At 39.0% G+C, this 25,301-nt stretch overlaps 1 protein-coding gene across 1 annotated transcript in view; it reads right to left on the bottom strand.

The window, feature by feature from the left end:
• DNAH14 (dynein axonemal heavy chain 14) overlaps positions 1 to 25,301 on the bottom strand; it is a 604,313-nt gene that overhangs the window by 457,926 nt on the left and 121,086 nt on the right. The window contains exons 16-17 of the mRNA XM_033199195.1: positions 16,615 to 16,781; positions 15,195 to 15,539 (exon numbers count right to left, since the gene is read on the bottom strand). Coding sequence (XP_033055086.1) covers positions 15,195 to 15,539; positions 16,615 to 16,781 — 512 coding nt within the window. The remainder of the gene's footprint in view (positions 1 to 15,194; positions 15,540 to 16,614; positions 16,782 to 25,301) is intronic.

Below are 25,301 nucleotides of genomic sequence, written 5' to 3'. Positions count from 1 at the left end.
AGACTGAAGGGACAGCCTGTGAATTTGGAGAAAATATTTTGCAAGCTATACATCTGATAAGGGGATAATTTATAAGCAACTCAAATACTTTTACAGAAAGAAAATAAACACTCTAATAAAAAGTAGATATGTCTCAAGAGAAGACATACAAATGGCCAACAGATATATGAAAAAAAATGCTCAATATCACTAATCATTAGGGAAATTCAAGTTCAAATCACAATGAGTCATCACCTTACACCTGCCAGAACAGCTATTATCAAAATGATGAAAGTACATGTGGCAAGGATTTGGAGAAAAGAGGACAGTTGAACACTGTTGTTTGGAATATAATTTCATACTGCCCTTTTGGAAAACTGTATGGAGGTTCCTCAAAACACTAAAAATAGAATTACCACATGATCCAACGATCTCACTTCTGGGTATTTACCCAAAAGATCTGAAACACAAGTATGTCAGAGATGTCTGCACTTCCATGTTCCTTTTAGCACTATTCACTTATGGACACTTATGGACACTACCTGTCTATCAACAGATGAATGGACAAATAAAATGTATTATATGTACACAATAAAATACTATTCAGCTTTAAAGAAGAAATTCAACCTGTCATTTCTATCAATATGGATGGAACTGGAAGACACACTAAATAAAATAAGCTAGGCACAGCAAGGCACAGAAAGACAAATATCACATGTTCTCAATTATATGTGGAATCTCAAACAGTGGAACTCATAAAAGAAGAGAGGAGAATGGTGTTTACTAAAGGCTATGAGTGGGGGAAATGGAATGATGTTCAAAGGGTACAAAGCCTCAGATGGAAGGAGTAAGATTTGTGTGGTTTTTTTTTTTTTTTTGAGATGCACTGCACAGCATGGTGAATATATTTAATAATAGTGTATTGCACATTTCAAAATCACCAAGAGAATTTCAAATGTCTTTATCATAAAAATGATATGTATTTGAGATGATGGCTATGTTAATTAGCTTAATTATTCCTTGTGTTCATAAATCATTATATCACTTTGTACCCTATAAATATATACAACAATATAAATATAGACAACAATGTAAAACCCTAAACCGTAAAAACTCTGGAAGATAACCTAGACAATACCATTCAGGACATAGGCACGGGCAAAGATTTCATGATGCATTTGTCCATTTGCAATAAAACTTTTCAAAAAGACAAAAAATAAAATTAAGAAACAGCTTTGCAATGATTAACTTAATTCCACAACCATTCTAGGTTAAGTAATAATATTATCCCTAATTTACCTTTGGGGAAACTATGGTACAGACAGGATATCTATATTAATACCTTCCTTCAAATAGTAAACAGAACAGCTAGGATTTTAAAAAAATCATTTGCATTGAAACATAATTTTTATATAGAAAAATGCTAATTGTTCATTTTGATGAGTTTTAAACACTCATACATATTTGTAACTACCTCCATAAACAAAATATAGAAAACTTCACCGTCCCAGAAAGATGCCTTGTGACCCATCCCAATCTCCTCCCACCCCTGGCTTCAGAAAACGATCTGTCTAGTTATTGTTGCTATAGATCAAATTTGTCTTGTCAAGTTTCATATATGAGTACATGGGATCACATACTAGGTACTCCTTTGTGTCTGATTTCTTTTGTTCAACATGTTTTTGATATTTATCCAAGCTGTTGCATGTAGTAGTTTGTTTTTCTTTTTGTTTTTGTTACTGCTGCATGCTATTCTAATACATGAATATATCAAATATATGCCAAATTTTTCTTATCTGTTCACCTATTGATATACACTTGGATTGTTTTCAGGTTTTGGCAATTGCAAATAAAGCTTCTCTGACAACTTGGGTGCAAGTCTTTGTGTGGACTTGTTTTCATTTTTCATGGGTGAATAATGTGGAAAGGAACGGATGGATTAAATGGTGAGTATTTAACTTTAAAAGTAATTGCGGGGGCGGAGCAAGATGGCTGAACAGGAACAGCTCCAGTCTCCAACTCCCAGTGCGAGGGACACAGAAGACCGGTGATTTCTGCATTTTCAACTGAGGTACTGGGGTCATCTCACTAGGGAGTGCCAGACAATCAGTGCTGGTCAGCTGCTGCAGCCCGACCAGCGAGAGCTGAAGCAGGGCAAGGCATCGCCTCACCTGGGAAGTGCAAGGGGGAAGGGAATCCCTTTTCCTAGCCAGGGGAACTGAGACACACAACACCTGGAAAATCGGGTAACTCCCACCCCAATACTGCACTTTAAGCAAACGGGCACACCAGCATATTATATCCCACACCTGGCTGGGAAGGTCCCACGACCACGGAGCCTCCCTCATTGCTAGGACAGCAGTCTGCGATCTAACTGCAAGGCAGCAGAGAGGCTGGGGGAGGGGCGCCTGCCATTGCTGAGGCTTAAGTAGGTAAACAAAGCCGCTGGGAAGCTGAAACGGAGTGGAGCTCACAGCAGCTCAAGGAAACTTGCCTGTCTCTGTAGACTCCACTTCTGGGGACAGGGCACAGCTAAACAACAACAACAACAAAAGCAACAGAAACATTTGTAGATGCAAACGACTCTGTCTGACAGCTTTGAAGACAGCAGTGGATCTCCCAACACGGAGGGTGAGATCTGAGAAGGGACAGACTGCCTGCTCAAGTGGGTCCCTGACCGCTGAGTAGCCTAACTGGGAGACATCCCTCACTAGGGGCAGTCTGACACCCCACACCTCACAGGGTGGAGTAAACTCCTGAGAAGAAGCTTCCAAAGTAAGAATCAGACAGATACACTCGCTGTTCAGCAATATTCTATCTTCTGCAACCTCTGCTGCTGATACCCAGGCAAACAGGGTCTGGAGTGAACCTCAAGCAATCTCCAACAGACCTGCAGCTGAGGGTCCTGACTGACAGAAGGAAAACTATCAAACAGGAAGGACACCTATACCAAAACCCCATCAGTACGTCACCATTATAAAAGACCAGAGGCAGACAAAACCACAAAGATGGGGAAGAAGCAGGGCAGAAAAGCTGGAAATTCAAAATATAAGAGCACGTCTCCCCCTGAAAAGGAGCGCAGCTCATCGCCAGCAACGGATCGAAACTGGTCAGAGAATCACTTTGATGAGAGGAGAGAAGAAGGCTTCAGTCCATCAAACTTCTCAGAGCTAAAGGAGGAATTACGTACCCAGCGCAAAGAAACAAAAAATCTTGAAAAAAGAGTGGAAGAATTGAGAGCTAGAATAATTAATGCAGAGAAGGTCATAAACGAAATGACAGAGATGAAAACCATGACACGAGAAATACGTGACAGATGCACAAGCTTCAGTAACCGACTCGATCAACTGGAAAAAAAAGTATCAGCGATTGAGGATAAGATGAATGAAACGAAGTGAGAAGAGAAACCAAAAGAAAAAAGAAGAAAAAGAAATGAACAAAGCCTGCAAGAAGTATCGGATTATGTAAAAACACCAAATCTATGTCTGATTGGGGTGCCTGAAAGTGAGGAGGAAAATGGAACCAAGTTGGAAAACACTCTTCAGGATATCATCCAGGAGAACTTCCCCAACCTAGTAGGGCAGGCCAACATTCAAATTCAGGAAATACAGAGAACGCCACAAAGATACTCCTCCAGATGAGCAACTCCAAGACACATAATTGCCAGATTCACCAAAGTTGAAATGAAGGAAAAAATCTTAAGGGCAGCCAGAGAGAAAGGTCGGGTTACCCACAAAGGGAAGCCCATCAGACTAACAGCAGATCTCTCGGCAGAAACTCTACAAGCCAGAAGAGAGTGGGGGCCAATATTCAACGTTCTTAAAGAAACGAATTTTCAACCCAGAATTTCATATCCAGCCAAACTAAGTTTCATCGGTGAAGGAGAAATAAAATCCTTTACAGATAAGCAAATGCTTAGAGATTTTGTCACCACCAGGTCTGCCTTACAAGAGACCCTGAAGGAAGCACTAAACATGGAAAGGAACAACCGGTACCAGCCATTGCAAAAACATGCCAAAATGTAAAGACCATCGAGGCTAGGAAGAAACTGCATCAAAAAACGAGCAAAATAACCAGTTAATGTCATATTGGCAGGATCAAGTCCACACATGACAATATTAACCTTAAATGTTAATGGACTAAATGCTCCAATTAAAAGACACAGACTGGCAAACTGGATAAAGAGTCAAGACCCATCAGTCTGCTGTATTCAGGAGACCCATCTCACATGCAGAGACATACATAGGCTCAAAATAAAGGGATGGAAGAAGATCTACCAAGCAAATGGAGAACAAAAAAAAGCAGGGGTTGCAATCCTAGTCTCTGATAAAACAGACTTTAAACCATCAAAGATCAAAAGAGACAAAGAAGGCCATTACATAATGGTAAAGGGATCAATTCAACAAGAAGAGCTAACTCTCCTAAATATATATGCACCCAATACAGGAGCACCCAGATTCATAAAGCAAGTCCTTAGAGACTTACAAAGAGACTCAGACTCCCATACAATAATAATGGGAGACTTCAACACTCCACTGTCAACATTAGACAGATCAACGAGACAGAAAGTTAACAAGGATATCCAGGAATTGAACTCATCTCTGCACCAAGCGGACCTTATAGACATCTATAGAACTCTCCACCCCAAATCAACAGAATATACATTCTTCTCAGCACCACATCGCACTTATTCCAAAATTGACCACATAATTGGAAGTAAAGCACTCCTCAGAAAATGTAAAAGAACAGAAATTATAACAAACTGTCTCTCAGACCACAGTGTAATCAAACTAGAACTCAGGACTAAGAAACTCAATCAAAACCGCTCAACTACATGGAAACTGAACAACCTGCTCCTGAATGACTACTGGATACATAACGAAATGAAGGCAGAAATAAAGTTGTTCTTTGAAACCAATGAGAACAAAGATACAACACACCAGAATCTCTGGGACACATTTAAAGCAGTGTGTAGAGGGAAATTTATAGCACTAAATGCCCACAAGAGAAAGCCGGAAAGATCTGAAATGGACACTCTAACATCACAATTAAAACAACTAGAGAGGCAAGAGCAAACACATTCAAAAGCTAGCAGAAGGCAAGAAATAACTAAGATCAGAGCAGAACTGAAGGAGATAGAGACACAAAAACCCTCCAAAAAATCAATGAATCCAGGAGTTGGTTTTTTGAAAATATCAACAAAATTGACAGACCGCTAACAAGACTAATAAAGAAGAAAAGAGAGAGGAATCAAATAGACGCAATAAAAAATGATAAAGGGAATATCACCACCAACCCCACAGAAATACAAACTACCATCAGAGAATACTATAAACACCTCTACGCAAATCAACTAGAAAATCTAGAAGCAATGGATAATTTCCTGGACACTTACACTCTTCCAAGACTAAACCAGGAAGAAGTTGAATCACTGAATAGACCAATAGCAGGTTCTGAAATTGAGGCAATAATTAATAGCCTACCCACCAAAAAAAGTCCAGGATCACATGGATTCACAGCTGAATTCTACCAGAGGTACAAGGAGGAGCTGGTACCATTCCTTCTGAAACTATTCCAACCAATAGAAAAAGAGGGAATCCTCCCTAACTCATTTTATGAGGCCAACATCATCCTGATATCAAAGCCTGGCAGAGACACAACAAAAAAAGAGAGTTTTAGACCAATATCCCTGATGAACATCGATGCAAAAATCCTCAATAAAATACTGGCAAACCGGATTCAGCAGCACATCAAAAAGCTTATCCACCATGATCAAGTGGGCTTCATCCCTGGGATGCAAGGCTGGTTCAACATTCGCAAATCAATAAACGTAATCCAGCATATAAACAGAACCAATGACAAGAACCACATGATTATCTCAATAGATGCAGAAAAGGCTTTTGACAAAATTCAACAGCCCTTCATGCTAAAAACGCTCAATAAATTCGGTATTGATGGAACATACCTCAAAATAATAAGAGCTATTTATGACAAACCCATAGCCAATATCATACTGAATGGGCAAAAACTGGAAAAATTCCCTTTGAAAACTGGCACAAGACAGGGATGCCCTCTCTCACCACTCCTATTCAACATAGTGTTGGAAGTTCTGGCTAGGGCAATCAGGCAAGAGAAAGAAATCAAGGGTATCCAGTTAGGAAAAGAAGAAGTCAAATTGACCCTGTTTGCAGATGCCATGATTGTATATTTAGAAAACCCCATTGTCTCAGCCCAGAATCTCCTTAATCTGATAAGCAACTTCAGCAAAGTCTCAGGATACAAAATTAATGTGCAAAAATCACAATCATTCTTATACACCAGTAACAGACAAACAAGAGAGCCAAATCATGAATGAACTTCCATTCACAATTGCTTGAAAAAGAATAAAATACCTAGGAATCCAGCTTACAAGGGATGTCAAGGACCTCTTCAAGGAGAGCTACAAACCACTGCTCAGTGAAATCAAAGAGGACCCTAACAAATGGAAGAACATACCATGTTCATGGATAGGAAGAATCAGTATCGTGAAAATGGCCATACTGCCCAAGGTTATTTATAGATTCAATGCCATCCCCATCAAGCTACCAATGACTTTCTTCACAGAATTGGAAAAAACTGCTTTAAAGTTCATATGGAACCAAAAAAGAGCCCACATTGCCAAGACAATCCTAAGTCAAAAGAACAAAGCTGGAGGCGTCACGCTACCTGACTTGAAACTATACTACAAGGCTACAGTAACCAAAACAGCATGGTACTGGTACCGAAACAGAGATATAGACCAGTGGGACAGAACAGAGTCCTCAGAAATAATACCACACATCTACAGCCATCTGATCTTTGACAAACCTGAGAGAAACAAGAAATGGGGAAAGGATTCCCTATTGAATAAATGGTGCTGGGAAAATTGGCTAGCCATAAGTAGAAAGCTGAAACTGGATCCTTTCCTTACTCCTTATACGAAGATTAATTCAAGATGGATTAGAGACTTAAATGTTAGACCTAATACCATAAAAACCCTAGAAGAAAACCTAGGTAGTACCATTCAGGACATGGGCTTGGGCAAGGACGTCATGTCTAAAACACCAAAAGCAACAGCAGCAAAAGCCAAAATTGACAAATGGGATCTAATTAAACTAAAGAGCTTCTGCACAGCAAAAGAAACTACCATCAGAGTGAACAGGCAACCTACAGAATGGGAGAACACTTTTGCAATCTACTCATCTGACAAAGGGCTAATATCCAGAACTTACAAAGAACTCAAACAAATTTACAAGAAAAAAACAACCCCATCAAAAAGTGGGCAAAGGATATGAAGAGACATTTCTCAAAAGAAGACATTCATACAGCCAACAGACACATGAAAAAATGCTCATCATCACTCGCCATCAGAGAAATGCAAATCAAAACCACAATGAGATACCATCTCACACACCAGTTAGAATGGCAATCATTAAAAAGTCAGGAAACAACAGGTGTTGGAGAGGATGTGGAGAAATAGGAACACTTTTACACTGTTGGTGGGATTGTAAACTAGTTCAACCATTATGGAAAACAGTATGGCAATTCCTCAAGGATCTAGAACTAGATGTACCATATGACCCAGCCATCCCACTACTGGGTATATACCCAAGGATTATAAATCATGCTGCTATAAAGACACATGCACACGTATGTTTATTGCGGCACTATTCACAATAGCAAAGACTTGGAATCAACCCAAATGTCCATCTGTGACAGACTGGATTAAGAAAATGTGGCACATATACACCATGGAATACTATGCAGCCATAAAAAAGGATGAGTTTGCATCCTTTGTAGGGACATGGATGCAGCTGGAAACCATCATTCTTAGCAAACTATCACAAGAACAGAAAACCAAACACCACATGTTCTCACTCATAGGTGGGAACTGAACAATGAGATCACTTGGACTCAGGAAGGGGAACATCACACAGCGGGGCCTATCATGGGCAGGGGGGAGGGGGGAGGTATTGCATAGGGAATTATACCTGATATAAATGACGAATTGATGGGTACTGACGAGTTGATGGGTGCAGCACACCAACATGGCACAAGTATACATATGTAACAAACTTGCACGTTATGCACATGTACCCTAGAACTTAAAGTATAATAAAAAATAAATAAATAAAAATAAAAAATAAAAAAATAAAAGTAATTGCCGGTTTTCCAAAGTGACTGTACCATTTTGCATTATCACCTGCAATATATGAAACTTCTAGTTTCTCCACACCTTTTTTAACATCTGATATTGTCAGTATTTTAATTTTTGCCATTCCAATGGCTATATAGTGAATTGTCATTGGAGTTTTAATGTACATTTCCCTGAAGACTGTGATGTTTAGCACAGATTGTATCTATTTGTCATCTTCTTTCATTAAATGTCTGATCAAATACTTTGCACACTTTTTATTGGGTTGTCTTATATTTTTATTGGTACTTTGTCTTGTAAGAGGTCTTCCTTATGTATGATGGATACAAGTCCTTTGTTAGATACACAAAATCCAAAGAGATTTTTCTCTTTAAAAATGTTACTCCATTGCCTTCTTTCTTACATAATTTCTCACCAGAAGTCTGTGAAATTTCTTATTTTTCTGTTTCTCATTCTTTATCTTTTTTTGGGGAGGAGGTCTTGCTGCATTTACAATTTTCTCCTTTTCACTGGTTTTCAGTAATTTTTTCATGTTTTGGCCATTGTTTTCTTTGTTTTCATTGGATTTCATTGAGCTCCTCAAATCTATTGGTTTATACTTTTCATCAAATTTGGAAACTATTTCACCATTTTTCAGATACCTTTTGTCTGTCCACCTTCTCCTTTCCCATGGAACTATAATTACACATATGATAGGTCACTTGGTATTATCCCACAGGCAACTGAGGCTCTGCTTTTGTTTAATTTCTTAGTCTTCTTTCCTCTCTGTGCTTCCTTTGCAATTGATTCTATTTCTATTTTTTCAAGTTCAGATTTTTTTCTGCAGTGTCTAATCTCCTATTAATATCATCAAGTTAAATTTTCATTTAGGATACAGTCAGCCCTCCATGTCTGTGGGTTTCGCATCCATGGATTCAACCAACCACAAATGGAAAGTGTTTTTAAAAAACAATTAAAAATTAAAACAATAAAAAATATACAAAACAATACCATATAAAAATTAGTTACATAGCATTTACATTGTATTTAGCATTAAAAGTAATCTAGAGGTGATTTAAAGTATACAGGAGGATGTGGGTAGGTTATATGTAAATACATGATTTACATAAGGGATTTGAGTATCTGTGGGTTTTGGTATCCTTGGAGCCCTGAAACCAATCCTCCACAAATACAAAGGGATGACTGTATTGTATCTTTCATCTCTTTAAGTTTTGCTATTTTGCTCTTTTTAAATATCTTTCATTTGTCTATTTGTTATGTTCATGTTTTCATTTAAATACTTGTATATAAATATATAATCTGTTTTAGTGTCCTTTTCTGATAGCCCCATTTTGTCATTTCTGTTTCCATTGATTTTTTTTTCTCTTAGTTGTAGGTCACATTTTACTGCTTCTGGGCATGTTTAGTAATTTCTGGTTGAAAACCAGGCATTGTCCATGTTGCATGTTATATATCTGATTTTTGCTGTTTTCATTTAGAGTGTTGTCTTTCATTTTTTCAGGTAATTAAATGCAGATCAATTTGATCTCTTTGAGGTCTATCTTTAATCTTTGGAAGGGTAGGTATAAAACAGACTTTCCTTTAGGGATAGTTGGCTCTATTGCTAAGGTTTACCCATTCAGGGTCCACACTGAATGCCTTGTAAATCACTGAGATCCTCCACTCTGGGCAGTCAGAACTTGGTGATTTCTAAAGATTGTTCTGCTTACAAGTACTGGTTCCAATTCATCTTTGTGAACTTTCACTCTATGAACATTCTGCCTACTAGGCAGAGTCACAGGACCCCAGGAGAGATTTCTGTGGCTTTTTATTTTCTTCATAGCTTCCTTCTTTATAGGACTCTGCCCTAAAAATTTCAGCCATTTCCTCAACTTATTGAGGCCAGTTCCCCCTCCCTGTACATATTTGTAGTCCAAAAACTATCCCCAGGCAGAAAGCCTCTCTCTCACTTATTTCCCTTATTTCCAGAATCATAATCCTGTACTACCTGTTAATCAGTGTCTGAAGGTATTTATCTCTCTCTCTCTCTCTCTCTCTCCCCCTCTCTCTCTTTTTGAGAAATAGTCTTACTCTGTTGACCATGCTAGAGTGCAGTGGCATGATCAACTCACTGCAGCCTCAACTTCCTGGGATCAAGCCATCCTCCCACCTCAGCCTCCTGAGTAGCTGGGACCACAGGTGTGCACCACCATGCCTGACTAGTTTTCTTGCATTTTTTGTAGAGATGAGTTTTCACTACATTGTCCAGGCTAGTCTTGAACTCTTCAGCTCAAGTATTCCACCTGCCTTGGCCTCCCAAATTGCTGGCATTACAGAAGCATGAACCAATGTGCCCCACCAGTATTTCTTCATTTTATTTAGTTGTTTATGGAAGGAGGTTAAGTTCAGTCTTTGTTTCTCCAGCACGGCTAGATCACAGATTTTGAACTTAGGCAGTCTCACATCATAATCAATGTTGTAAACATTATATTCTCATTCCTGTCTACATAGCTAAATGGATGAAGATGAACTTTCTGGGAGTATGTAATTTATGTGCTATATAAGGACTTTTAAAACAGAAAATACAACCAGGTGTGGTGGCTTGTGCCTACAATCCCAGCTATTCAGGAGGCTGAAAGGATCACTTGAGGCCAGGAGTTAGAGATCAGCCTGGGCAACATAACAAGATCCCATCTTAAAAAAAAAAAAAAATCTAGCTATGGTGGCACATGCCCATAGTCCCAGCTACTCTGGAGGCCCAGGTGGGAGGATCACTTGAGTTTGAGGTTGCAGTAAGCTATGCTCACCATTGCACTATAGCCCCCATCACTGAAAATAAGAAAAGACATACATCTATTTCAGTAATAGTCTAGAACTGAAAGTACTAAGCTATCTCAGTGAAGACTAACTGTTGAGTAGGGAGTGGGAGTTTGGTTGTTCCAACATCTCATTTCTGGAGAAGGGGAGAATTAGAAAGCAACACCATTGTTGAGATCTCATTTTATTGGCCTGAGGAAATGCTATGGAGGAATATGGCATCTTAGAGGATAAACATTTTGTTTTCTCTTAATAGCAGATAAATACATTTTATTGTGAGAATCAGGAGAGGGAAGATTATCATTAAAGAAATTTAAGAGTAGAATAAAACTCCCAAAATCAACATAGTGAAAAAAAAAAGAGGGAGGTCACTGAAGATCAGCCAATCAATAGAGCAAAAATAAGGACAAAAACTTTAAGGAAAAAGTAAAATATAAGGTGAAATGGAAAAAAAGTGCATTAATTGTTATAAGTTAACTGATTTTTCTTTTTAAAAGATAATTATTAACTGAGTTATAAAACAAAATTCAGAATTATGCTATTTATAAGAAGCACACTTGAATATAAAAAATAAAGCAATGGGCAAAAATTAACTTGGCAAATATACATACACAAAAGAAACAGAAGTAGTTTTTATTTATCAGGCAAGTTAAAAGTACTTTAAAGATTTTTATAATGTTTTGATAAACGACATGCTTTGTGAAGATGATTTAACAGTCATAAACTGGCCAGGTGTGGTGACTCATGCCTGTAATCCCAGCACTTTGGGAGGTAGAGGCGGGTGGATCACGAGGTCAGGAGTTCAAGACCAGCCTGGCCAAGATGGTAAAACCCCATCTCTACTAAAAATACAAAAAAATGAGCTGGGCGTGGTGGCACGGACCTGTAATCCCAGCTACTCTGGAGGCTGAGGTAGAGAATTGCTTAAACCTGGAGGGGCGGAGGTTACAGTGAGCCAAGATCGCGCCACTGCACTCCAGCCTAGGCGACAGAGTGAGACTACGTCTCAAAAATAAATAAATAAATAAATAAATAAATAATAGTCATAAACCATACAGTATAGAAGCTAACTATATATAGGAAAAAACACCAGAAATGCAAGAAGAAATTTATTTAAAGCATAATTATAATGAAAAGTTTTAAACAGATTTTCAGGATTTGTATATGTCTGATACACAAAAAATAAATAAGGATATAGAATAAATATGTAATATCCTAAAACTATTAATTTGTAAGAGTAGAACTTTATAGACAGTATTGTAATGACATAACTTAATTTTTCCTCCCACTTTTTGGGGTTTAAATGAAGAAAAGACCTTCAGATAAAATATACATCAATACCCAAGACTTTTCTGGTCACAAAGAGATAATAAAAGTCCTCTGGTCACTTTTAATTTTAAAAATCCATAATTTAAAAATCAAGTCCCTATGTATTAATAATAGTCAAGGCTCCAAAATGTATTTAAAATTAATGTCTGCAGTAGAGAAGGTGGGTGTGTAATTAGCTGCTTTTGTATTTCTATGCCTTTTATTTATTCAAGTACTTCCAGTTCCTAGCCACACCTTCTGACTCCTCCAGGGGTATAGTAGGAGACAGGAGGAGAGAGAAGAGGCAGAAATGTCTTTACTGCCTGCCACTGTCTGACCTGGCATTAACATCTCTGAGCTGGGCAGATGTTTAGAGCTGACTCTGTCTCATGGGGAGCACTGACAGATTCCTCAGTGATTCTCCACTGGGAACCCCACAACTGTAATTTCCTGGTTCTTTAGGTTTCTGTTGTAGGTTCTCTTCTAGTCTCACTATACACATAAACAAGGGCATTGTCATTCACTCTGTTGATTTCAACAACCACTTGTTTCTGATCATTTAAATATATATATTTCCAGTGTAGATACTTTCTTGATACCCAGACATGTATATCTGGTTATCCCTACTTGAATATTATTATGCAATTTAACAAGTACTATGTTCCTCCTCCCAATAATTTGCATCACTGCCCACCCTGTTGCCCAACCCAAACCTGAAAACATAATTAACTTTATCTTATTCCTCACATTCAGTCAATACCATATCCTCTTGATTCATCTCCTAGATGTATCTCATATCTATATATTGCTCAGAGTTCTCATTGTTACTATACTGAATCAGGCTATCGTCACCTCTCCCCTAGATTATGGAAACAGCTTTCCTCCTGTTTTGCCCGACTTCAATCTATTCTTCACACTGCAGCCAGAGAGTCCACACAAAAATGCAAATTACATCATGTCACTTCTCGGCTTAAAACCTCTCAGTAATTCCGATGGTCCTAAGAATAATGTTCCAAGTGCCTGACATGGCTTACAAGGTCCTCTTCTCCATTTCTTAGCTTCACCTCTTGCCAGTCACTTTTCACAGACTATATTCCCACCTAACTGGCTTCATTCAGGTCTTCTTCAGGTACGCCTTGTTCTCTTTTTTTTTTTTTTTTTTTTTTGAGGCGGTGTCTCGCTCTGTCGCCCGGACTGGAGTGCAGTGGCCGGATCTCAGCTCACTGCAAGCTCCGCCTCCCGGGTTCACGCCATTCTCCTGCCTCAGCCTCCCGAGCAGCTGGGACTACAGGCGCCCGCCACCTCGCCCAGCTAGTTTTTTGTATTTTTAGTAGAGACGGGGTTTCACCGTGTTAGCCAGGATGGTCTCGATCTCCTGACCTCGTGATCCGCCCGTCTCGGCCTCCCAAAGTGCTGGGATTACAGGCTTGAGCCACCGCGCCCGGCCGCCTTGTTCTCTTTTGACATTTCACTTGCTGTCCCCATTTTCTGATGTCAGTTTCTGCTTGACGCCTACCCCAAACTTCATTTTCCTTCACCACTTTAGTAACAAATCCTGAGTTTGTTTGGGGTACCATGCTCCCAGTTAAAAGACTACCATTCTCAGTCAGTCCTGCAGCTAGGTGAGGGCACATAATAAGTTTTAGTAAATAAAATAAAAGCAAATGTGTGGGGGAACCTCTGGGAAATATCAAGTGGAATTGAGAAATTTTCTTTGCTGCCTTCTTCCATCCTGCTGCCTGGAATGAGGATATGACAACCAGTGCATGAGTATCATGCTCTAGGGAAGGCAGAGTGGTAAGCTAGAAGCATCCTGCGTCCCTGATGGCTTCGTGAAGCCAGCCATACTAGCCCTATGTGGTCTGTTTCTCCACTAATTTTACCTGAGAGATAAATTAGTTTCATACTTGTGTAACCCACTGTTATCTTTTGTTTTCTGTCATATGCAACTGACTCTAAATTAAATCAACCTACTCCTACAATATTCTGACCTTTCTTTCCAGTGTTTCCACACCATCTCCCATTGACTAGGCAACTCCCACTCCTCCTTTAGATGGTAAGACTTTTTCTAGCAAATTGTGATTGTTCACCTGGGTTATGTTAGGTATTTCAGCTAGCATATTCTTCTAGATTAGACTCTATTGAATCTATCCCTCTCACCATTATATTGCAGGGGCCTAGCACAATGCCTGGCACACAATCAATGCTCAACAAATATTTGTGGTCTGACTTAATAAATGAACAAATAGTAGGTATTATTATAAATTCATATCCTTAAACAGGTCTGAGGTACAGCTGAGGTTGCTTGTATGGACAATGGCTGGTCTATTAGGATCTAAGCTGTCCTACAAACTTATATGGATGATAGGTAGGAATAATTAACGAAGGGGCAGGTTATTTTGCTCCCAGATCTTCATACTTTCTCAGCTTGTGAATCTCCATAGAGTCTCCAAACCACTGTGGTCCCACAGGAGATCTGTCCACCCAGAATACTTCCTTAAAGAGGTCAGCCCTAATATACAGTGAAACTCCAATATTCATCTGTACTCAAAGATTTATCTTAGATACTCCATAGTATGATGAAGCTTACATTCTAATGGAATAGACGATCAACAAACAAATACATAACATAATGTCAGGTAGTAATGTATGTCATAAAGATAAAACAGGGAAAGAAGCAGGAAAGTGATATGGAATGCAATAGAAGTGGCAATCAGAGGTGTTTTGAGGAAGTGATATTTTATCAAAGACATAAACAAATGTAATACACATTAAAATTTTCTGAGGATAATATTTATCATGCATATCTTCATTTTTTCAATTTTATCATACTCTGCATGTGACATCTGATATCATATATTCTCTAAGTATATATTTTAAATTTAAAATTTACTAATCTGAAACATTATTACACAATAAGAATTTTCAAACTACTTACTTCCAATAAATTTTTGTTCTTTTTTTCAATTACAGATCGCATGAGGGTGTGACTCATATGTATGACGTTGTCAATATACGGTAAGCATTCTGATTGATAATCAAGACTTACAACGTTGAAAATACCAATACGTTTCTCAATGGCCATATTCACAATATGTCTAAAATAATTTCTGAATCTATTTAGAATAGCTTCAAATTCTTTTGAAGTTAATTCTCCCATAGATGATATTTTCATACTCATGATTTTGGCCTTTTCTACCATGGTACAATACTTTATAAACTTGCAGCTGTAAGCATTAACTAGGCCCATTGAATTACCAACAATAGTCAGGAGATTCACAATCTGTAAATAAGAATATTAAGATGTTAGAATTTTTATTTTTAGAGTGAAAAATGGTTTGACACGCTAATAGTTTCTGAGAAAATAAAATAATAGTGCTATGTGGAGTTTATTTTAAGAACCGCTATTAAAAATCTAAATATGTTGGAAACATAAGACTTTAAGAAATTTAGATGGCTTTCTAATATTTGGCTTTTACCTAAAGGCTTATTAGGCTATTTAACTTTATAATTAACATGTTATTTTGAGCCATGTACTGGAGACACCAATCATTTATCCTCTTGCTTGTTACCCCGTTTTAGAGTACACTGTGCTTAGCCCGAGAAAAGGCCAGTCCCCAACCCCTAGGCCGGAGAGCAGTGCCAGTCCATGATCCGTTAGGAACTATGCCACACAGCAGGAGGTGAGCAGTGGGTGAGTGAGCACTACTGCCTCAGGTCCACCTCCTGCCAGATCAGCCGTGGCATTAGATTCTCATAGGAGCTCGAACCCTATTGTGAACCGCACATGTGAGGGATCTAGGTTGTGCATCCTTTATGACAATCTAACTAATGCCTGATGATCTGAGGTAGAACATTTTCATCCTGAAACCACCCCTCAGCTGCTGTCCATGGACAAACTGTATTCCACAAAACCAGTCCCGGTGCCAAAAAGGTTAAGGGCAGCTGGTATATAGTATGTGACCTCACCCAATTCACCAAAGACATAACTATTTAGATAGGGTAGAATCCTAAATCAAGCTAAGCCAATTAGATTCTCTTGTAAATTTGGACAAAAATACCCAGTTGATGCTAATGGAAAGAGTTCAGGCATGGCAAGTCAACAACTGATGAGTCTACATTATGAGGGAGCCATAAAAGAGAAAGCTTATTTCCACAGAAGTTGGAAAAATCACACAGAGGTGAGCAGTGATGACAGATCATGGGGAAAACAAATGGGGAGATAAGCTGGGAATTATTTTCCAATTGCTATGAATAGGATACTCTAATTTTTCAATAAATTCATTTCATGGAAGAATTCAGTGGGTCTCTGCTCCTTAAAGTAAATATTCCCTAAAATGAACTGTTTTAAAACTTACTATATTTTGGTAGGCAGGATCCATTTCAAAAAGGATGTGACAATCTGGCCATCTGGTCTGCTCTGTATAATGTATGATGCTTCCTGTCTTATTAGGTAAATCCATTGTTGAAACCAAATCAATGAAGATAGACAGGTGAGGATCTTGGCAAAGAGGAGTAATTGTGGCTAAAACACATAGTTTAAAAGTCAATACTTCAGATATTGAAAGCAACACTTCAAAATTATCCATGACATTTACAACTATTGAAATCGGGGGCTGATTTATTATGAAGGCTAGACAACATTCTATACTTATAACTGGAATTTAAAAACTGGTGTAAAGATTTAGATTTAATATTATAGAAACAAAATAGCCACTCACACGTAACTGAGTGGAGGTGATGGGAAGCATGATTGAAACATAAACTGAAAATAAGTCATTCAGTTTACAAATATTTGACACGTATCTATTATGTGGAGAGTATTATACCATTACAAGGATACAAAAATCAGGAGACACAGCCTCAAGAGTTCACAGTCTAGCTGAACAACGGGATGTCCACAGGCCTAGATAGACAGATAGATAGATAAACAAACCTCAACCTATATCTCACACTTTATAAACAATTTCAACTCAAGATGAGTCATATACCTAAATATAAAACACAAATCCATAAATCATCAAGGAGAAAATATAGGAGAGAAAATCTGTGTGATTTGAGTAAGGCAAAAAGTTTTTAGAAACAAAACCAAAAGTATAACCCATAAAAGAAAAAAACTGATGAGCTGTACTTTATCAAAAGTAAGTAGTTAAGCTCTGTGAAAGATAATGAAATGATAAGACACAGATTGGGAGAAAATCTCACACAGATTGTTTGCAAGTCATATGTATGACAAAAGAATTATATTCAGAGTATGTATAAAGACCTCTCACAAACCAACAATAAGAAAACAAAAATCCCAATTTAAAAAAAATAGGTACTGGGTGTGGTGGCTCACGCCTGTAATCCCAGCACTTTGGGAGGCTGAGGCGGGTAGATCACAAGGTCAGGAGTTTAAGACTAACCTGGTCAAGATGGTGAAATCCTGTCTCTACTAAAAATACAAAAAAAAATTAGCTGGGCATGATGGTAGGCACCTGTAATCTCAGCTACTCAAGAGGTTGAGGCAGAGAATTGCTTGAACCTGGGAGGCGGAGGTTGCAGTGAGCTGAGATTGTGCCACTGCACTCCAGCATGGGTGACACAGCGAGACTCCATCTCAAAAGAAAAAAAAAAAAAAAGCAGGGGAGGTTCCAAGACGGCCAAATAGGAACAGCTCCAGTCTACAGTTCCCAGCGTGAGTGATGCAGAAGATGGGTGATTTCTGCATTTCCAACTGAGGTACTGGGTTCATCTCACTGGGGCTTGTCGGACAGTGGGTGCAGCCCATGGAGCATGAGCTGAAGCAGGGCAGGGCATTGCCTCACCTGGGAAGCACAAGGGGTAAGGGAATTCCCTTTCCCAGCCAAGGGAAGCTGTAAGAGACGGTACCCGGAAAATCGAGACATTCCTACCCTAATACTGCGCTTTTCCAATGGTCTTAGCAAATGGAACACCAGGAGACTATATCCCACTCCTGGCTCAGAGGGTCCCATGCCCACAGAGCCTTGCTCACTGCTAGCACAGCAGTCTGAGATCAAACTGCAAGGTGGCAGCGAGGCTGGGGGAGGGGCATCTGCCGTTGCTGAGGCTTGAGTAGGTAAACAAAGCAGCTGGGAGACTTGAACTGGGTAGAGCCCACCACAGCTCAAAGAGGCCTGTCTCTGTAGACTTCACCTCTGGGGGCAGGGCATAGCTAAACAAAAGCCAGTAGAAACTTCTGCAGACTTAAACGTCCCTGTCTGACAACTTTGAAGACAGTAGTGGTTCTCCCAAGGAGTTTGAGATCTGAGAACGGACAGACTGCCTCCTCAAGTGGGTCACTGACCCCCAAGTAGCCTAACTGGGAGGCATCTCCCAGTAGCGGCCGACTGACGTCTCATATGGCCGGGTGACTCTCTGAGATGAAGCTTCCAGAGGAAGGATCAGGTAGCAACATTTGCCGTTCTGCCTTATTTGCTGTTCTGCAGCTTTCGCTGGTGATACCCAGGCAAACAGGGTCTAGAATGGACCTCCAGCAAACTCCAACAGACCTGCAGCTGAGGGTCCTGACTGTTAGAAGGAAAACTAACAAAGAGAAAGGACATACACACCAAAACCCCATCTGTATGTCACCATCATCAAAGACCAAAGGTAGATAAAACCACAAAGATGGGGAGAAACCAGAGCAGAAAAGCTGAAAATTCTAAAAGTCAGAGCGCCTCTTCTCCTCCAAAGGAACACAGCTCCTCGCCAGCAATGGAACAAACCTGGACAGAGAATGACTTTGACGAGTTGATAGAAGAAGGCTTCAGAAAAGTGCTAATAACAAACTTCTCCGAACCAAAGGAAGATGTTCGAACCCAACGCAAAGAAGCTAAAAACCTTGAAAAAAGATTAGACGAATGGCTAACTAGAATAAACAGCATAGAGAGGACCTTAAATGACCTAATGGAGCTGAAAACCATGGCATGAGAACCACGTGACACATGAAAAAACTTCAGAAGCCGATTCAATCAAGTGGAAGAAAAGGTATCAGTGATTGCAGATCAAATGAATGAAATGAAACGAGAAGAGAAGTTTAGAGAAAAAACAGCAAAAAGAAACGAACAAAGCCTCCAAGAAATATGGAACTATGTGAAAAGACCAAATCTACGTCTGATTGGTGTACCTGAAAGTGATGGGGAGAATGGAACCAAGTTGGAAAACACTCTTCAGGATATTATCCAGCAGAACTTCCCCAACCTAGCAAGGCAGGACAACATTCAAATTCAGGAAATACAGAGAATGCCACAAAGATACTCCTCGAGAAGAGCAACTCCAAGACACATAATTGTCAGATTCACCAAAGTGGAAATGAAGGAAAAATTGTTAAGGGAGAAAGGTCGGGTTACCCACAAAGGGAAGCCCATCAGACTAACAGCAGATCTCCTGGCAGAAACTCTATAAGCCAGAAGAGAGTGGGGACCAATATTCATCATTCTTAAAGAAAAGAATTTTCAACCCAGAATTTCATATCCAGCCAAACTAAGCTTCCTAAGTGAAGGAGAAATAAAAGCTACAGACAAGTAAATGCTGAGAGATTTTGTCACCACCAGGCCTGCCTTACAAGAGCTGCTGAAGGAAGCACTAAACATGGAAAGGAACAACCGGTACCAGCAACTGCAAAAGCATGCCAAATTGTAAAGACCATCGATGCTAGGAAGAAACTGCATCAAATAATGAGCAAAATAACCAGCTAACATCATAATGACAGGATCAAATTCACACATACCAATATTAACCTTAAACGTAAATACGCTAAATGCTCCAATTAAAAGACACAGACTGGCAAATTGGATAAAAAGTCAAGACCCATCAGTGTGCTGTATTCAGGAGACCCATCTCACATGCAGAGACACACCCAGGCTCAAAATAAAGGGATGGAGGAAGATCTACCAAGCAAATGGAAAACAAAAAATGCAGGGGTTGCACTCCTAGTCCCTGATAAAACAGACTTTAAACCATCAAAGATCAAAAGAGACAAAGAAGGCCATTACATAATGGTAAAGAGATCAATTCAACAAGGAGAGCTAACTATCTTAAATATATATGAACCCAACACAAGAGCATGCAGATTCATAAAGCAAGTCCTTAGAGACCTACAAAGAGACTTAAGACTTCCACACAAAAATAATGGGAGACTTTAACACCCCACTGTCAATATTAAATAGATCAATGAGACAGAAAGTTAACAACAATATCCAGGAATTGTACTCAACTCTGCACCAAGCAGACCTAATAGACATCTATAGAACTCTCCCCCCAAATCAACAGAATATATATTCTTCTCAGCAGCACATCACACTTTTTCCAAAATTGACCACATAGTTGGAAGTAAAGCACTCCTCAGCAAATGTAAAAGAACAGAAATTATAACAAACTGTCTCTCAGACCACAGTACAATCAAACTAGAACTCAGGATTAAGAAACTCACTCAAAACCACTCAACTACATGGAAATTGAACAACCTGCTCATAAATGACTACTGGGTACATAAGAAAATGAAGGCAGAAATAAAGATGTCCTTGGAAACCAATGAGAACAAAGACACAACATACCAGAATCTCTGGGACACATTTAAAGCAGTGTGTAGAGGGAAATTTATAGCACTAAATTCTCACAAGAGAAAGCAGGAAAGATCTAAAATTGACACCCTAACATCACAATTAAAAGAACTAGAGAACCAAGAGCAAACACATTCAAAAGCTAGCAGAAAGTAAGAAGTAACTAAGATCAGAGCAGAACTGAAGGAGATAGAGACACAAAAAACCCCCTCAAAAAATCAATGAAACCAGGAGCTGGCTTTTTGAAAAGATCAACAAAATTGAGAGACTGCTAGCAAGACTAATAAAGAAAAGAGAGAAGAATCAAATAGATGCAATAAAAAATGATAAAGGGGATATCACCACCAATACCACAAAAATACAAACTACCGTCAGAGAAAACTATAAACACCTCTATGCAAAAAAACTAGAAAATCTAGAAGAAATGGATAAATTCCTGGACATATACACCCTCCCAAGACTAAACCAGGAAGAAGCTGAATCCCTGAATAGAGCAATAACAGGTTCTGAAATTGAGGCAATAATAGCCTACCCACCAAAAAAAGTTCAGGACCAGACAGATTCACAGCCGAATTCTACCAGAGGTACAAACAGGAGCTGGTACCATTCCTTCTGAAACTATTCCAATCAATAGAAAAAGAGGGAATCTTCCCTAACTCATTTTATGAGACCAACATCATCCTGATACCGAAGCCTGGCAGAGACACAACAAAAAAAGAGAATTTTAGACCAATATCCCTGATGAATATCTATGCAAAAATTCTCAATAAGATACTGGCAAACTGAATCCAGCAGCACATCAAAAAGCTTATCCACCATGATCAAGTGGGCTTCATCCCTGGGATGCAAGGCTGGTTCAACATTCGCAAATCAATAAATGTAATCCAGCATATAAACAGAACCAAAGACAAAAAACACATGATTATCTCAATAGATGCAGAAAAGGCCTTTGACAAAATTCAACAGCCCTTCATGCTAAAAACACTCAATAGACTCGATATTGATGGAACATATCTCAAAATAATAAGAGCTATTTATGACAAACCCACAGTCAGCATCATACCGAATGGGCAAAAACTGGAAGCATTCCCTTTGAAAACTGGCACAAGACAGGGATGCCCTCTCTCACCACTCCTATTCAACACAGTGTTGGAAGTTCTGGCAAGGGCCATCAGGCAAGAGAAAGAAATAAAAGGTATTCAGTTAGGAAAAGAAGAAGTCAAATTGTCCCTGTTTGCAGATGACATGATTGTATATTTAGAAAACCCCATCGTCTCAGCCCAAAATCTCCTTACGCTGATAAGCAACTTCAGTAAAGTCTCAGGATACAATATCAAAGTGCAAAAATCACAAGCATTCCTATACACCAATAACAGACAAAGAGAGAGCCAAATCATGAGTGAACTCCCATTCACAATTGCTTCAAAGAGAATAAAATACCTAGGAATCCAATTTACAAGGGATGTGAGGAACCTCTTCAAGGAGAACTACAAACCACTGCTCAGCAAAATAAAAGAGGATGCAAACAAATGGAAGAACATTTCATGCTCATGGATAGTAAGAATCAATATTGTGAAAATGGCCATACTGCCCAAGGTAATTTATAGATTCAATGCCATCCCCATTAAGCTACCAATGACTTTCTTCACAGAATTGGAAAAAACTACTTTAAAGTTCATATGGAACCAAAAAAGATCCTGCATTGCCAAGACAATCCTAAGCCAAAAAAAAAAAACAAAGCTGGAGGCATCATGCTACCTGACTTCAAACTATACTACAAGGCTACAGTAACCAAAACAGCACGGTACTGGTACCAATACAGAGATATAGACCAATGGAACAGAACAGAGCCCTCAGAAATAATACCACACAACTACAACCATCTGATCTTTGACAAACCTGACAAAAACAAGAAATGGGGAAAGGATCCCCTATTTAATAAATGGTGCTGGGAAAACTGGCTAGCCATATGTAGAAAGCCGAAGCTGGATCCCTTCTTTACTCCTTATACAAAAATTAATTCAAGATGGATTAAAGACTTAAATGTTAGACCTAAAACCATAAAAACCCTAGAAGAAAACCTAAGCAATACCATTCAGGACATAGGCATGGTCAAGGACTTCATGACTAAAACACCAAAAGCAATGCCAACAAAAGCCAAAATTGACAAAGTGGATTTAATTAAACTAAACAGTTTCTGCACAGCAAAAGAAACTATCATCAGAGTGAACAGGCAACCTACAGAATGGGAGAAAATTTTTACAATCTACCCATCTGACAAAGGGCTAATATCCAGAATCTATAAAGAACTAAAACAAATTTAGAAGAAAAAAATCAAACAACCCCATCAAAAAGTGGGCAAAGGATATGAACAGACACTTCTCAAAAGAAGACATTTATGCAGCCAACAGACACATGAAAAAATGCTCATTGTCACTGGCCATCAGAGAAAAGCAAATCAAAACCACAATGAGATACCATCTCATGCCACTTAGAATGGCGATCATTAAAAAGTCAGGAAACAACAGGTGCTGCAGAGGATGTGGAGAAATAGGAACACTTTTACACTGTTGGTGCGACTGTAAACTAGTTCAACCATTGTGGAAGACAGTGTGGCGATTCCTCAAGGATCTAGAACTAGAAATACCATTTGACCCAGCCATCCCATTACTGGGTATATATCCAAAGGATTATAAATCATGCTCCTATAAAGACACATGCACATGTAAGTTTATTGCGGCACTATTCACAAGAGCAAAGACTTGGAACCAACCCAAGTGTCCATCAATGACAGACTGGATTAAGATAATGTGGCACATATACACCATGGAATACTATGCAGCCATAAAAAAGATGAGTTCATGTCCTTTGTAGGGACACGGATGAAACTGGAAACCATCATTCTGAGCAAACTATCGGAAGGACAGAAAAGCAAACACCACATGTTCTCACTCATAGGTGGGAATTGAACAATGAGAACACTTGGACACAGGGTGGGGAACATCACACATTGGGGCCTGTCGTGGGGTGGGGGGAGAGGGGAGGGACAGCATTAGGAGATATACCTAATGTAAATGAGGAGTTAATGGGTGCAGCACCCAATATGGCACATGTATATGTATGTAACAAACCTGCGCGTTGTGCACATGTACCCTAGAACTTAAAGTATAATAAAAAAAAATAGGCAAAATATCTAAAAAGACATTTGGCAAAATAAGATATGCAGTTGGAAAACTATCATAATAAAAGATGAACAATATCATTTGTTACTAGCGATGAAAATTAGCACAAAGAGATGTCACTACACAGGTATTAGAAAGCTAAAAGTTTTTTGTTTTTGTTTTTACTCTGGCAATACCAAGTGCTGGCAAAGATATGGAGCAACTGTAACTCACACAACCACTTTGCAAAACAGTTTGGCCATTCTCATAAAGTTAAATATATAACTACCATATGACCCAGCAATCCTACCCCTAGGTATTTATCCAAGAAAAAGGAAAGCTTGTATTAATCCAAAAGCCTATATGTGAATGTGTATAGCAATTTTGTTTATAATTTCCCCAAACTGGAGACAACCCAGATGTGAATGGATAAGCAATCTGTGATACATCCAGACAATTGAATACAGCACAGCAATTTAAAAAAAGACTACTGAATCATGTAACAACATGGATACTTTTTTTATTTTTTATTTTTTGAGACAAGGTCTTGCACTGTCACTCAGGCTGGAGTACAGTGGTACAATTTTGGCTCACTGCACCTTGACCTCCTGGGCTTAGGCTGTCCTCCTGCCTCAGCCTCCCAAGTAGCTGGGATTACAGGTGCGTGTCACAATGCCTGGCTAATTTTTTGTATACTTTGTAGAGACAGGGTTTCACCATCCTGCCTAGGTTGGTCTTGAACTCCTGGGCTCAAGTGATCCACCCACCTGGGCCTCCCAAAGTGCTGGGTTTACAGGTGTGAACCACTGTACATGGCCAACAAAGCTGAATTTTAAATGCCTTTTTCTATGTGAAAGAAGCCAGATCCAAAAAGCTACATATGCATTTATATGACATTCTGGAAATGACATAACAATAGGGACAGAAAACAGATAAGTGGTTGCCATAGATAAGGGAATGGGGAGAGTGTGACTACAAAAGGGCTGCACAAGGGAACTGGGGGATGATGGAACTGTTTTGTATGGATCTGTGATGGTGGACATGTACCTGTGCACTTGTCAAAACCCTTAACACCACCCACGAAGAGAAAACTGTACTTTATATAAGTTATAAAAAGTTAACCAGGTTACTGAGAGAATCCAAGTTGGAATGCAGCCTGTAACAAATTAATCTAACTGTATTACAAACTACATAACCTCACTGAAAAGGGTGGGAAAGAAAGGAGTTAACATGAGCAACTTCAGAAAACAAGTTTGGACTGGAAACTCTAAGGTTATATTTTTTAAAAACTGTACATAAACACACTGTCTTTTAGTTGAT

The sequence above is a fragment of the Trachypithecus francoisi genome, unplaced genomic scaffold (genome assembly GCF_009764315.1).
Source record: "Trachypithecus francoisi isolate TF-2019V2 unplaced genomic scaffold, Tfra_2.0 Lachesis_group5, whole genome shotgun sequence".
Taxonomy (NCBI): domain Eukaryota; kingdom Metazoa; phylum Chordata; class Mammalia; order Primates; family Cercopithecidae; genus Trachypithecus; species Trachypithecus francoisi.
Note: the sequence above shows the minus strand (reverse complement) of the source record. Positions and strands in the feature narration are given on the sequence as shown.